This window comes from Telmatherina bonti (assembly GCF_933228915.1).
Source record: "Telmatherina bonti genome assembly, chromosome: 10".
Taxonomy (NCBI): Eukaryota; Metazoa; Chordata; class Actinopteri; order Atheriniformes; family Telmatherinidae; genus Telmatherina; species Telmatherina bonti.
Window position 1 is genome coordinate 21,139,593 of NC_136628.1, and position 12,022 is coordinate 21,151,614.

The window sequence follows — 12,022 nt, forward strand, 5'->3', positions numbered from 1 at the left end:
CAACTTCATAACCTCAGCGAGGGGAATCAGTTTCATAAGGCTTTCGATGCTTCTGTTTTGAACTTTCCATCTTTAAAACTGGAAGTAAACTGGCATGTCTGCTGTAAAAAAAAAAAATCATAACTAAGACTTTTACTGAGTGAGTTTCCCTGTGGATCTTAGAGGTGATGTAAAACTTGTATAGAAAAAGTCCAAAGTGTGATTGGTGTTATTACTGGTGAGAGTTGATAAGAGTTCTAAAAAAGGTGAGTTTGTAATTCTATTGTTGGTTTCTACAGTTTCCTTGTGTTGATTCTAACATCAATACTTTGACAGTGTGATGCTGTGATGCAATCTACACAAGCGTGTCACACTCGCCTGCTATAATGCTTTAATGTATGAATAATGCAGTGAGGTAAAGATGGTCAACACCGTTGTTACTATTGGTTTTGGTTTTCAGTAATAGTGCAGTGAGCTTTCTTCACCCAGCCAGCATTTAGGATACAGTGCCAGCTGGCTGGAGGTCAGTGGCTATTATACACAGTTTTCACAGAGACGAAACATTTACACATGTAGTCAGGGATAGGGTAAGAGTCAGGGTCTTTTGGCTGGTGAGAATCAGTCCACGGCTCAATCTGTAAGCAGTTGCAGCAAGATTACATAACAAAGTACTTGAAACATGGTCTATAATACAGTATTTTGTGTGTATGCTTGTTCGTGTGTTTAAATTTGTATGCAAGGCCCATATTACAGGATGTCCCATGTCCACTGTGTATCTAGGACACGGCGAGGTCGAGTTGTTGCTCAGGGATCCATTTCGAATCTCATCTTCTGTGTCACCGATTCTTATTACATAGCAGAAGAGGTAAAAAGATATCAACATTGTAAAATTCCCACCCCCACTGTCTTTTTTTTATCATTTTTTTAATAATCAAGTGTGTGAGAAAAGTGGCTCAGTCGCAATAAAGGGACAGTTCACAGTTCAAAAGGCCGCTCTGAAAGACCTCTCCAACTTAAAAGTGTTGAGAGGGGCCTTGAGATCAGTCTGTCTGTCTTTCTTTTATATTTTTTTGCCTTGCATCCCCTCAGCAGAGGGTCTTTAGTGCGCCTGAAGCACACAGGAGAGTCTGCATCGGGTAGGGAGGCGGGGACACGACTTCTTCCACGACTTGTTCTGGCCGGAAAGTAAATGGCTGCAGCTGGACTTTTTTCTTTAGGATCTGTCCAATTCCCATCGAGGGAAACTTGCTACGATGTGTTGGGCTCTCCGGATCACTGCTGCCACTGTTGGAAGGTGGGCTAAATGCTGAGGTGGGGTTAAGTGGACTAAAGGCAGACTTTGGAGGGCTGAATGCTGAGCTTCCTGGGGGGCTTCCCACGGTGCTGGGGGGACTTCCACTGGTGTCAGAGGAACCACAGTAATCTGATGAGCTACTCTTCTTGGGCTGCGGGTTGACAATGAGGACGGGGGGACTTGGGATTGTGGCCTTTTTCAAATAAGAGGAGTCAGGTTGGAAGGCGGAGACGTGGCGCGGCGGGGACAGAGTACCGTTGGTCAACTTGTACCAGGGTGACGAGGGTGTATCTTCGATCTGCTCGGCTTTGGAGAGCGATCCGAAGGAATGCATGCCGATTGGTGACGGTGCAGGTGGAGCAGGAATGTTGTGTTCTGGACTGGTGTTGACTTGCGGGAGGGTAGCTAAGCGTCTCCGTTGCTGTGGGGTGTTAGGGAAGAGCGGGTGGATCTCTAGATATTCCATGGATGATGAAGCAACGGTGCCGGGTGGCGCAAGAGGTGAGTTACGATGGCCACCAGTTATGGCACGCAGTAGACCTGAGAAGGAGATTGTGTATTTTATTGCATCACATTAGAATCACAAATGTACTAGAGTCACAGAGATATCTTTACGTTCTTGTTCAACATGCTGCTGAGATAGATGAATGACAGGCATGGAACAGAACAGCAGTCACGCTAACGTTTAACTACGTAGGTTACGTTTCTAAATTCTTTAAGTCACGTCAATCACCTGACTGCTTTTTTCAAGCCGGCGTAAAGAAACATTCTGCCCTTATTTTAACCTTGTGAGGACCAGCCCATCCTGACATGCTGGATCAAGAACAGCCTATGGGCTGTATCTCTTAGTGACAAATGAGAAGATAAAGGAGCTTAAGCACCAGCTTTGCCCCTGGTGCTTGTCTTTTGTCCTCTTCAAGGACTGTGACGTGACGGACACCGTCACTCTTGTTCACAATCTGATTTTAATTCACTTTAATTCCAAATGATATACTTACTTATGTGCTACATTTTTTCGGTCATTTCATCTGACTTTAAACAAGTAAATTAGATTTCAAATTAATTGTGCCTTTGCCCCACTGAATGACTGGCAAGTTGTCCAGGATGTTTCCTCTCAGGTGGTTCGTTGAGTGGGTGCTTGGATGGATTGATGGATGGATGGACAGACAAACAATGGATGGATGGATGGATGGATGGATGGAGGGATGACAGGGGAACTACGTGTGAGTGAAATTGGTCGCTGCTGTACAAGAACATGCAAGCTCAGTCAACCTACCCTGCATGAATAAAGGTAAATGACATGGATACAATAAATGAGGGGGTGCATTTTCAAAACAAATGTAATGTAAATCTAAAATTTTATTTGAATGTACTCTTGTAAAGAACAACAGGAAGTCTCACCAGTTTTGTGTTTCTTCTCCTTGCTCGGCCCCTTACTAACAGCCAGGTAAACGGGCGTCTGTTTAGGGGGGATGGTGAGTTTTTCCACGTGCTTCCTCCACTGGGTCTGGAAGTATTCACTTTTCTCCTTGTCTCCTTTCTTCTTCTCTTGGAACTGCATCTCCTAAGAAGAAAAAGTACATAAAGTTTTTTTTGTTTATTTGTTTTAAACAGGCCTCACCAGCTGAGCAGCTACACTTTATAACCTCATTATTCAGAGCAGAGGTGCTGAAATAGTTTTCCTTACAAGCACATTTCTTTATCCCCACCCCGCTTAACTGGAATCTCTTCACTTACCCTGTACTCTTTAGAGAGTCTCTTCATTTTTTTATTAAGGAGGAAGTAGACAGCCAAAGTGTGGCAGGCACGATTAGTGAGGACGGCGCTCAGAACTTCACTATGCTTGTAGCCCATCTTCTCTGTCATATGCAGTAACACTGTGTGGTTTATTTCTTCGATGTGGATCCTTAACAAAGAAATGGAAATAAAGATCAAGAAAATGAGGGCTGGGGTTTAAACTAAATGCGGTCACATGACCAACGCCTGTCAGCATTTCAAATGGTGTGTGTGGATCTACCTGTTGAGATACGGTGCCCCTGTGTTCTTGTTGGCCAGCTGCAGCCAGGAATCAGCCATCACCTGATGGATATTTGGACGCTTGTAGGGATCTGGTTCGAGGAGCTTCTTTAGCAGACAGATGGCAGCTGAGAAAAGGGAAGAAAGTAGACCTTGATCTGCTGCCAACAGTTATCCACTCGCTGTATAAGTTGCAAAGACTACCAGAAATGTATTACATGTTTCACAATCATCTAAGATAGTTAAGTTTTATGGCATTGAAACCAGTTGTTAGCTACATGTTTCACAACCACCATTTAGTCAGTAATTATACCCATGCATCCCAAATGTGGCTGTCATCTCCTTTCTTTCTTAATCATAACCCTCAACCATCAATCTGTTGCATATCTCCGAAGGAATCTGTATCGCTATGGTGATGATTAGTTACAAGAGTAGGTTAATCCATTCTTAGTTTGCATATTAGCAAGTGACACTGTTGTGACAGGTAGGCAGAGTGTGAGGTGATGCGTGTCACAGCTTTGGCTTCTACTGAAGTAAAGACGCCCTCTCCTCTCTTGAATACTTATATTCTCTTTTAAAGATTCACTCTGGCATGCAACTGCAAAACCACATAGCTGGCACAGTACCAGCAAGTTATCAAGAAAATTTTTTCCTGCGAATAAACCACAATAGCCATTTTACTGGAACCACATTACATAACTTATGTAATACGACATTCTGTTTTCACTGCATCCATTTATATTTTTTTTTAAATCTTGCATGTTTAGTTTGGTGTAATTATACGATAGTGCTTTGTTCCACTGACTCATGATAGATTTGTTATCACATTCACCCAACTGTGTTCCCTCTTTTGTCATAAGGATATTAAAAAACAACAATTAGAAAAAACAAGACTCTGAGACACTTATACAGCCTAGTGTAGAATTGCGCTTTATTTACCTGTGGATAGAGAAGGAGGCAACGGGTTCATCTCCTTGTCCACCATCTTCTGGTGAAGGGCTCGAAGGCTGAAGGGTTCCACGGTGAATGGGAGAGTCCCGGTCAGCATTGCGTACATGTTCACGCCACTAAAAGAACAGAGTACACAATTAGAAAATAAAGTATTTATATATCTGCGACACAATTGAATATTTTTTTTAAAAAGAGAAGTAGGCTCACATGGACCAGACATCCACTTTTGGCCCATACTTCTTCCTGGACAGCAGCTCAGGGGCGGCATAGGCCGGACTGCCACACTGGGTGCTAAATGGGTCTGAGTAACCCAAGATGCCGGCACAGTTACTGAGGCCAAAATCTGAAGAGGAGACAGAAGAGGTGGGGTGAGTGTCGATCCAGGTTTTACAACAGTGTTTTTAGTGTTGCGCAGACAAACAGAAGCTGATTAGGGTTACGAGAGCTTGTAAAGGTTTTAACAGGATGTTAAATTGCTCTTAACCCTTCACCTCATTAAGGCTACGGTGGGTTTCCAACTGAGAAAATCTTGACATACGACTACAACGTTGCTGGTGTCAGTTTTTACGGCAACATTTTAATTAACATTCTTCTGTTCTTTGCAGTTTTGATATATTTATATCATTTAATTGAAGCCAGTTGAAAGATATTCATGAGGTTACCTATGAGTTTGATGTTGTCCTGCTCATCTAATAGGAGGTTTTCAATCTTAAGATCCCTGAAAGACAAAGGAAGAATAAGAGACGTCAATGTCTATGCAATCAGTGTTAATACACGATCACTTATCATCATACAATGTAAAGGAAAGGTCAACATAATCCCCACCTCCCTACAAACCCCGTCACTAACACACATAAACCCCTTAATGTGGGTCATGCTGGTTGATTGTCGTGGTCTATTGTGTACCTCCAAATCCCTCCTCAGTCTCAGAAATCCTGTTGCACAGTTATCTACAAGGGCCATCTCATTTTCATAGAAACTCAGTTCCCAGGCTCTTGAGTAACACAGATCTGAATATTCCCAGGAAGATGTGAAATTGATATTTGAAGTCAGATTTAGCAATGGAAGATATGTGTAACTTCAATGCAAAACAAAAAAAAAACAAACCTAAAACAAAATTTACTGTACTGGATAATTTAACTTAAATGAAAAGTGTATAGAAGCAGCAGTTATTTGTTTTGTGAAGATCTAAAATCTCTTGAGTCATTAACATGCAGTTATAGCGCAAATAAGACGTTCTATTTTTTTTTTATATAGATTGTTATAATTGTGCACAAATTGAATTTCAACCACACGTTGTGGAAAAGGATCATATAAGACCTAGATCTTGCTGTCAGTTTGATCCATAAACAACAATCATGTCAGTGTTTTCGATAGTTGGCTGCTAATGTAACTTAAAACATTTGAAAATCTTAAGCTATTTTTTTTTTTACCTGTGTACCACACCCGCTCTGTGAAGGTGCTCGACAGCCAGCACCAACTGCCGGATATATTTCTGAGTCTCCCTCTCATCCAGCCGCTTCTTGTCGTAGATACGGTTCATGAGGTTCCCACCGGGACACAGTTCCATCACCAAGTAGTAGCTGTTCTCTGTCTCCAGGATGTCCAGCAGCTGTGTGATGTTGGGGTGACGGATCATCTGCTGGATGTGCCCCTCCCTCCGCAGGTTCTTGGTAACATATGAGTCTTTCTTGGCCTTCCGCTTGTCGATGACCTTTACTGCCACCTGGAGAAATACAGGACAGGAGTTAGTAAGAGGATGAGTAGAAGTTCTTTTAGACAAAGCACAGACCAAGCAGCTGAAGTTTGACTCTTAAACCCTACGCCATATGTTACTGTTAGTGATACGAACCAAGATCAGCATACTTGCGCATTACCATGTCTCTTAAGGTAGGATTTCAGAGTGTCTTAGCGTAACAGGTGATGAGCTACTCAATCTCAATGCTAGAGTAAATAACTCAGCACTGACCTCTCCCACACAGCTGCTCTCGGTATGGGGCAGTGCGGGCGCTAAAAGGCCCTGAAGCTACAGAAGGGGGGAGGAGTGTGAGCGTGAGAGAGCTAGAGGGGTCACTGAACCATCATAAACTTGAAGGAAGGCAAATGTTATCCTATATGTTGAGAAGGTGCCAAAGCCAAATGGGTACTTAGTATTATTCCCATTTGCCTCAAGAGTTAAGTTGCAGCCAAGCACATGAATATCTGTGTGTTTGTGTACTTGTTCTTTCTCTGCCCCCTGCCTTGTTGGAGAAAAAACTTTCAGAATGTGCTCATAAAACCTGGAGAACATGTCCTTTATTCAATGACAAACCTTCGTAGATAATTACATTCAATGAAACACTCATCCTCTCTTTGTCATCCTTTGCCCGTTTCTCCTTGCATCCTGTCTAGACGGAGTTCAAGAGCGTGGCTTACATGTACTGCAAATCACCTCAAGAAGAGCCCACCGACATGAACAGGCATGGCAAATGGAACTAATCACCATATCCATTAACAAAATGGTGAACGGTGTCTTCTGCCACTTCTGCCCTTCAGCTTGTCTTTCATTTTCATGTTCGTCCTTTCAGCTCTTATTAATTGATTCACCTGCAAGAACGTTTTTACAGCTGCTAATTAAACCTGGCTCTATGGGCATGCATGGCCGTGAGTGTGTGCTCGCAGCGTGCAGTCACTTGACAGTTATGGATGGCCCGTGTTTACAATAGTGGGTATGAGAAGGGGCGCAGGGGGTGTATGGGGGATGGCGTATTTACAGTAGTATACTATATGTGGAAGGGTGGGGGGGATAGAGGAAGGAGGGGTGCGCCCTGCCAGGGGGCTTCTGGGGGATTCGGTTGTTTATCAGGCGCCCCTCAGACAGAAAAGGCGGGGTTTGTGGGGGGAAATATAGAGGGGAAAGTGGGTTACAGACATCAAAAACACATGACCTCTTCAACCTGCTGCCCATGATGGCACCACTCACCTCTCTTCACTTTCATAACCCTTTTTCTTTAAATATACTACCAGATTCTCATCTCTTCTTTCACACAGCTTGATGCTAAAAAAAAAAAAAAAAGGGGGAGGGGGGGGGACGACGACGACTGGGAATCCTTTTGCATTTACTTTGCCCCTGAATACCCTTTTGGTTGAATAAACTCACTGCCCCCTCCCTGTGCCTGTTGGACGCTTGTATTCAAATGAATGAGGGAGAAATGAGCTTGGTTGTGAGATTGCAAGTGTTTGCATCATCCTCAACAAAGACTGGGGGGGGACCATTTTCCTTTTCACTGTAACAGTGGTAGTGGCAATGTGCTGGGTGGCTGGAAGGCTAAATATATATATATTTTTATATATATAATAAACAAATATTTAATATCAGTAGCAAGTCGTGTTCCTTTGTGGAAAATACACCTACTCTGGCAAACAGGTTTAACAAGTGGGAACACGCAGGGGGGGAAAAAAAAGAGGAGGTACTTGTTTTTCTAATATGCAAATTTCCAGGCTGCCTTTCTAAACAACCTAAAGGGATAGAGACAAAGACAACCAGTGGCCAATGGCTGGCCATATCAAAACCCTGCGCTCGCGGAATCATAATGAGGCCGAAGCACATTTATCAACGACATGATTTCATATGCAAGTAGCGGTCCAGCTCTCTCATAGGCCGGACAATTTCCCTGTCCGTCCCTATCACAGCCTTGCGCGCTCAAAGGAGGTGAGCTCACCAGCAACAACAAGACAAAGCCGAGGTTAATAAAAAACACAAACATTCATCCATTAAAAAAGGGACCGACCTATAGCTTCATGTGCATCTCTTTGTTACAGAAATACGACAAACACTGACTTATAAAACATCCCCGATGAGCTCAACAGCTGGTGATGCCGCAGGAGCTCATTAAGAAAAGCTCTCGTTGCAGAGAGCGGGATTGTGCACTTTCCCTGAGAAGAGACAAGTGATCAACTGGACTGACAATTAAATATGGGAGGCTACACTATTTGTACGATTATTTTTCATGGGTGGCAAACGGCACAAAGGAATGGATTGTCAAGCATGAATCAAGTGACAGCTGTCCGCAAACACGAAACTGAAAACCGCAACAGATCCTGCCTGAATGTAACACGTGGATTACTAAATAAAGAAAGAAATTAAGATTAAAATTTTTTTTTTAAAGCCGGACATTTGTTTAATTGAGTTTTCCCCTTTGTTTAGAAGTTTACTAATTCGAATTGAACTAGAATGACAAGTGACATGCTCAGAAGAAGCATTTAAATCTAGAATTGAGACACACAAAAACAGGCAGATTATCTTCTAGATGTCCACTCACCTTTTCCCCGGTTAACGCATGGAGACCCTCTCTAACTTTGGCAAACGATCCTTCTCCCAGCTTCCTCCCGATCAGATAGTTCCCGACCCGTTTCGTGTGGTAAAAGTTCTTGAGGATGTCCGCTGCAGGACTGCTGAGGGAGGCCGGGATGATATTCTCGTCCCCTGCATTGTTAGGAGTTTTAGCCTCATGCAACCCGTGACTGGTGTCCACTACCATGTCGCTGTCCGCCACTGGCATCGCCAATCCCTTGTTGAGCGTCTCCTTGTTACAAGGGAGAAAAAAAACCCACACAGCTCGACTCTCAGGCAGCCTATTAAACGCTTAGAGTCTTCTGAAGTGCGTAAACTCCGTTGGCTGTGCGTCTCGCCCTTAATAACTTAAAGGGAACTGGAGTCTGCGCCACCTGTTCACCCAAGCATCGAGTAAGCACACTCAGCAGTTTCCGACACGACTGTATCAGCTTAGATTAAAATGACACAGGAGGGGAAAAAAACAAGAGAAGACATTCTCAGTAATGGAAAGTTAGTAACCTGACTGACGCAACCTGTTTTATTGTAATGAAGGTTTCAAAACTGAGGCTCAGACATGGGTACCCTCGCTATGCTCAGCGTGTCATCTCCAATCATGAACGTCTCCTGTACGTACTGTGTTCAGGCAGCGTGCTTTTTCAGTTTGAAGCGACTTTCCCGGTCCTCTGGGTGGGCGTTTCCTATGCGTGAGGGTGAAAAATAAAAAAACATGATGACGGTCGTATGTAGTTTTCAATCCAATCAGCGCAGGCGGGAGGAGCGCATGTGGGAACAAGGGGAACAGCTACCGGAACCACCGCCCCTTGCTGTACATGGGTATGAACAAAGAGGTAATTGCTGGAGGACAGGCAGCGACGGAACCAGCATTTGGATAGTTAACGCAGATGGTTATAAATTCCTCTAAAATCATTTCTGCGTGCTTATCTGTTTTACAAATGCAGTCTACATGTGTATTCATTAGTCATATGTTCATGCCATGCGCACCATTTTTTTTTTCTTTTAAAAAAAGACAAATTCTTATGTCATGGAAATGCTCGTGGCATTAAAACGTTTCCATAAATGTTTACATATTTAGGTAGTTTATTTATTCACTGAATTTCAGGGATGATACTGAAAGTGGACCAGAGGACCACAGAGCAGCAGACAAAGACTTGTTATCCCCTTTTTTAGGAGTTGTTCGCTGGCCTTATAAACATGCTGTTCATTGCTCATTGTAAGACACCTATAGGGAGGGGTTTGAGGCAAAGGTTTGAGACGTAGCGTCGTTTTTCATGCAGCCTATTTATCTTCAGCTTTGGTCAAACAGTAATGGTTTCCTACCAATTAACAAATCAACTAACCTGTTAATAAATTTGACTGTATTAACTGTCATGCTATGGGTGTATCTTTCTTGTTGCCAGGTGACTACAGTGCGATATTCAGTATTTTATATAATTGTAAACCTTGTATGTTTGTGCCTTTTTACCTGATCATTGAATGGTTTTCTCGCAGGATGAGAGACACATGCAGTTGACTACTGGACCATGCTTTCTAAGCACTTAACGAGACGACAGAGGGCCATAAAAGAGCGAGTACGCCATCTATTGGAGTTTATTTCATACTACAAGCGTATGCACCCTTAAGCCCAGAAAATTTTCTTTAGGAAGTTCATCCAATTCAAGTGAGTTTAAAAACCTCTCAATCAAAGTCATGTCCAAATCCAGTCTTTGAGGCCTTATCTGCATATTTTTCATGTTTCCAACATAATTGGAAGAAAATAAAACTTCAATTTTTCTACGAATTGTACAAATAAAGCCTGCATAATATGTAAATCCAGAGAGCTGAATTTATCTGAAACAGTTTCCAAAAATATCAACTGTGTTTGTACTTTTTTGCTATTATTGAAAAATTAAATCCTCCTAAACTGCTCAGACCTCCCCTCCACTGAAAAACGCAATTAATTTTTCCAACTTATTCACTGTAATAATCAAAACAACTTGACAAAATGCCACAAGGACAAACAAGAAAACTGATTTATGTCTAAAACCTAAAACCTACTCAAATGTTATGTCACAATTTAAAATAGTTTATGTAAACATTCTCCAATAAATAATATTGCTTTTGAAATCAACAACCAACCAAAATATAATATCTGAGTCTAAAAAAAAACAAAAAAAAAAACAATATTTCCCTCAGTAGAAAGTGATCTCTTACAAATAGTAACATTTCACTGGCATCAGGAATTTTTTCCAAGTCACTGCAGATAGCAGCTAATAAGCCACTTCTAAGGAAAGAACTCTACACGACCTGTCTGTAACCTCTCTTTTATATCAAAGGTTACTGAGAAAGTTGTTTTTAACTGGCTCAATGACTTTTTTAATGAAAGCAGACATCTCAGTAAATTTCAGTGAGGCTTCCGACATCATAGCACTGTCACAGCACTTGTCTGTAGTATTACATTACATCAGGTTTAATACATATTCTGATAAAGTATCAATTCAGGTTCTGCAACACTGCGTTTAATACTGTGTATAGAAAATCCATGATTCACTAGCTGGGATATTAGGTTGGACTTTTTGTAGTGATCCTTAATTCGCTCAGATCCTACTTAAAAAGCCAGACTTATTTTGTTACAATCTGCAGCTATGATTCTGAGGAACTAACTATGGCTTGAGGAGTCCTCCATGGGTTAGTTCTTTACCCTTTTCTGTTTAACTTGAACAGTACTCCCTTGGGTTACATATTAGAGAATTTTAAAAACAATTATTGCATTGATGCAGCTGTTATGCTGCAAGCAAGTGGAACAAACTGCTGTGGAGGTTGAACTTTCACCAAATTTGGACACTTTTAAAGCCACGTTTCCCTTGTCGTGTGCCTTTGCATGCAATCTGCATGGTATCTGTTATCTTAGCTGCTTTTAAACATTTTAAGTGGATTATGTCATATTATTTCATGAGGATTTTTGCAATGTCTTTAGTATATAAGGAGTGTTTATTCAAGTCTACTTTGGACAACATAGTAATTATAGGGATGAAATTTTGTTCATGTTGGGAAGGTGTGCCCAAAGTTGATCCTTGAGGGATGCTGTCCAGCAGAGTTTCCATGTACTCCTGCTCGAACATACCTGGCTTCCATTAAATTAATCCAACAGCCAATGAAAATCTGCAAAGTGAGTGATTATTTTGAGTCAGGTGTGTTGGAATAGGGATGCTTAGAAAACCTGCAGGATTGTGGCCCTCAAGGACTGGAGATGGGCACCTCTGTAATAGGGGCTTCATGTTACAGAGACACAGGTGATAAAAAGTTTGGGTTAGTCCCTATTTCTGGTAGCATACCAGAACAAATAAAGAATGCTCCTTCCTTAGCAAAGAGAAGTTACTTTCAGAAAAGTTACATTCACAGAAGCAGAAGCACAACTCCCTGCACTACATAAACTGGTCATTTTTTTACATGAACTGTTGAACAAAAAC

At 42.0% G+C, this 12,022-nt stretch overlaps 1 protein-coding gene across 1 annotated transcript; it reads right to left on the bottom strand.

Annotated features, from left to right (window-relative positions):
• Positions 1–1,064: 1,064 nt before the first annotated feature.
• hunk (hormonally up-regulated Neu-associated kinase) lies at positions 1,065–8,781 on the bottom strand (the record flags this gene model as incomplete). Its single annotated transcript, XM_079247142.1, has 9 exons — positions 1,065–1,813; positions 2,675–2,837; positions 3,011–3,179; positions 3,291–3,417; positions 4,229–4,356; positions 4,448–4,583; positions 4,903–4,958; positions 5,674–5,966; positions 8,542–8,781. 9 exons carry the CDS (start codon positions 8,779–8,781, stop codon positions 1,065–1,067), a joined length of 2,061 nt encoding a protein of 686 aa, XP_079103268.1.
• Between the last annotated feature and the right edge of the window lie 3,241 nt (positions 8,782–12,022).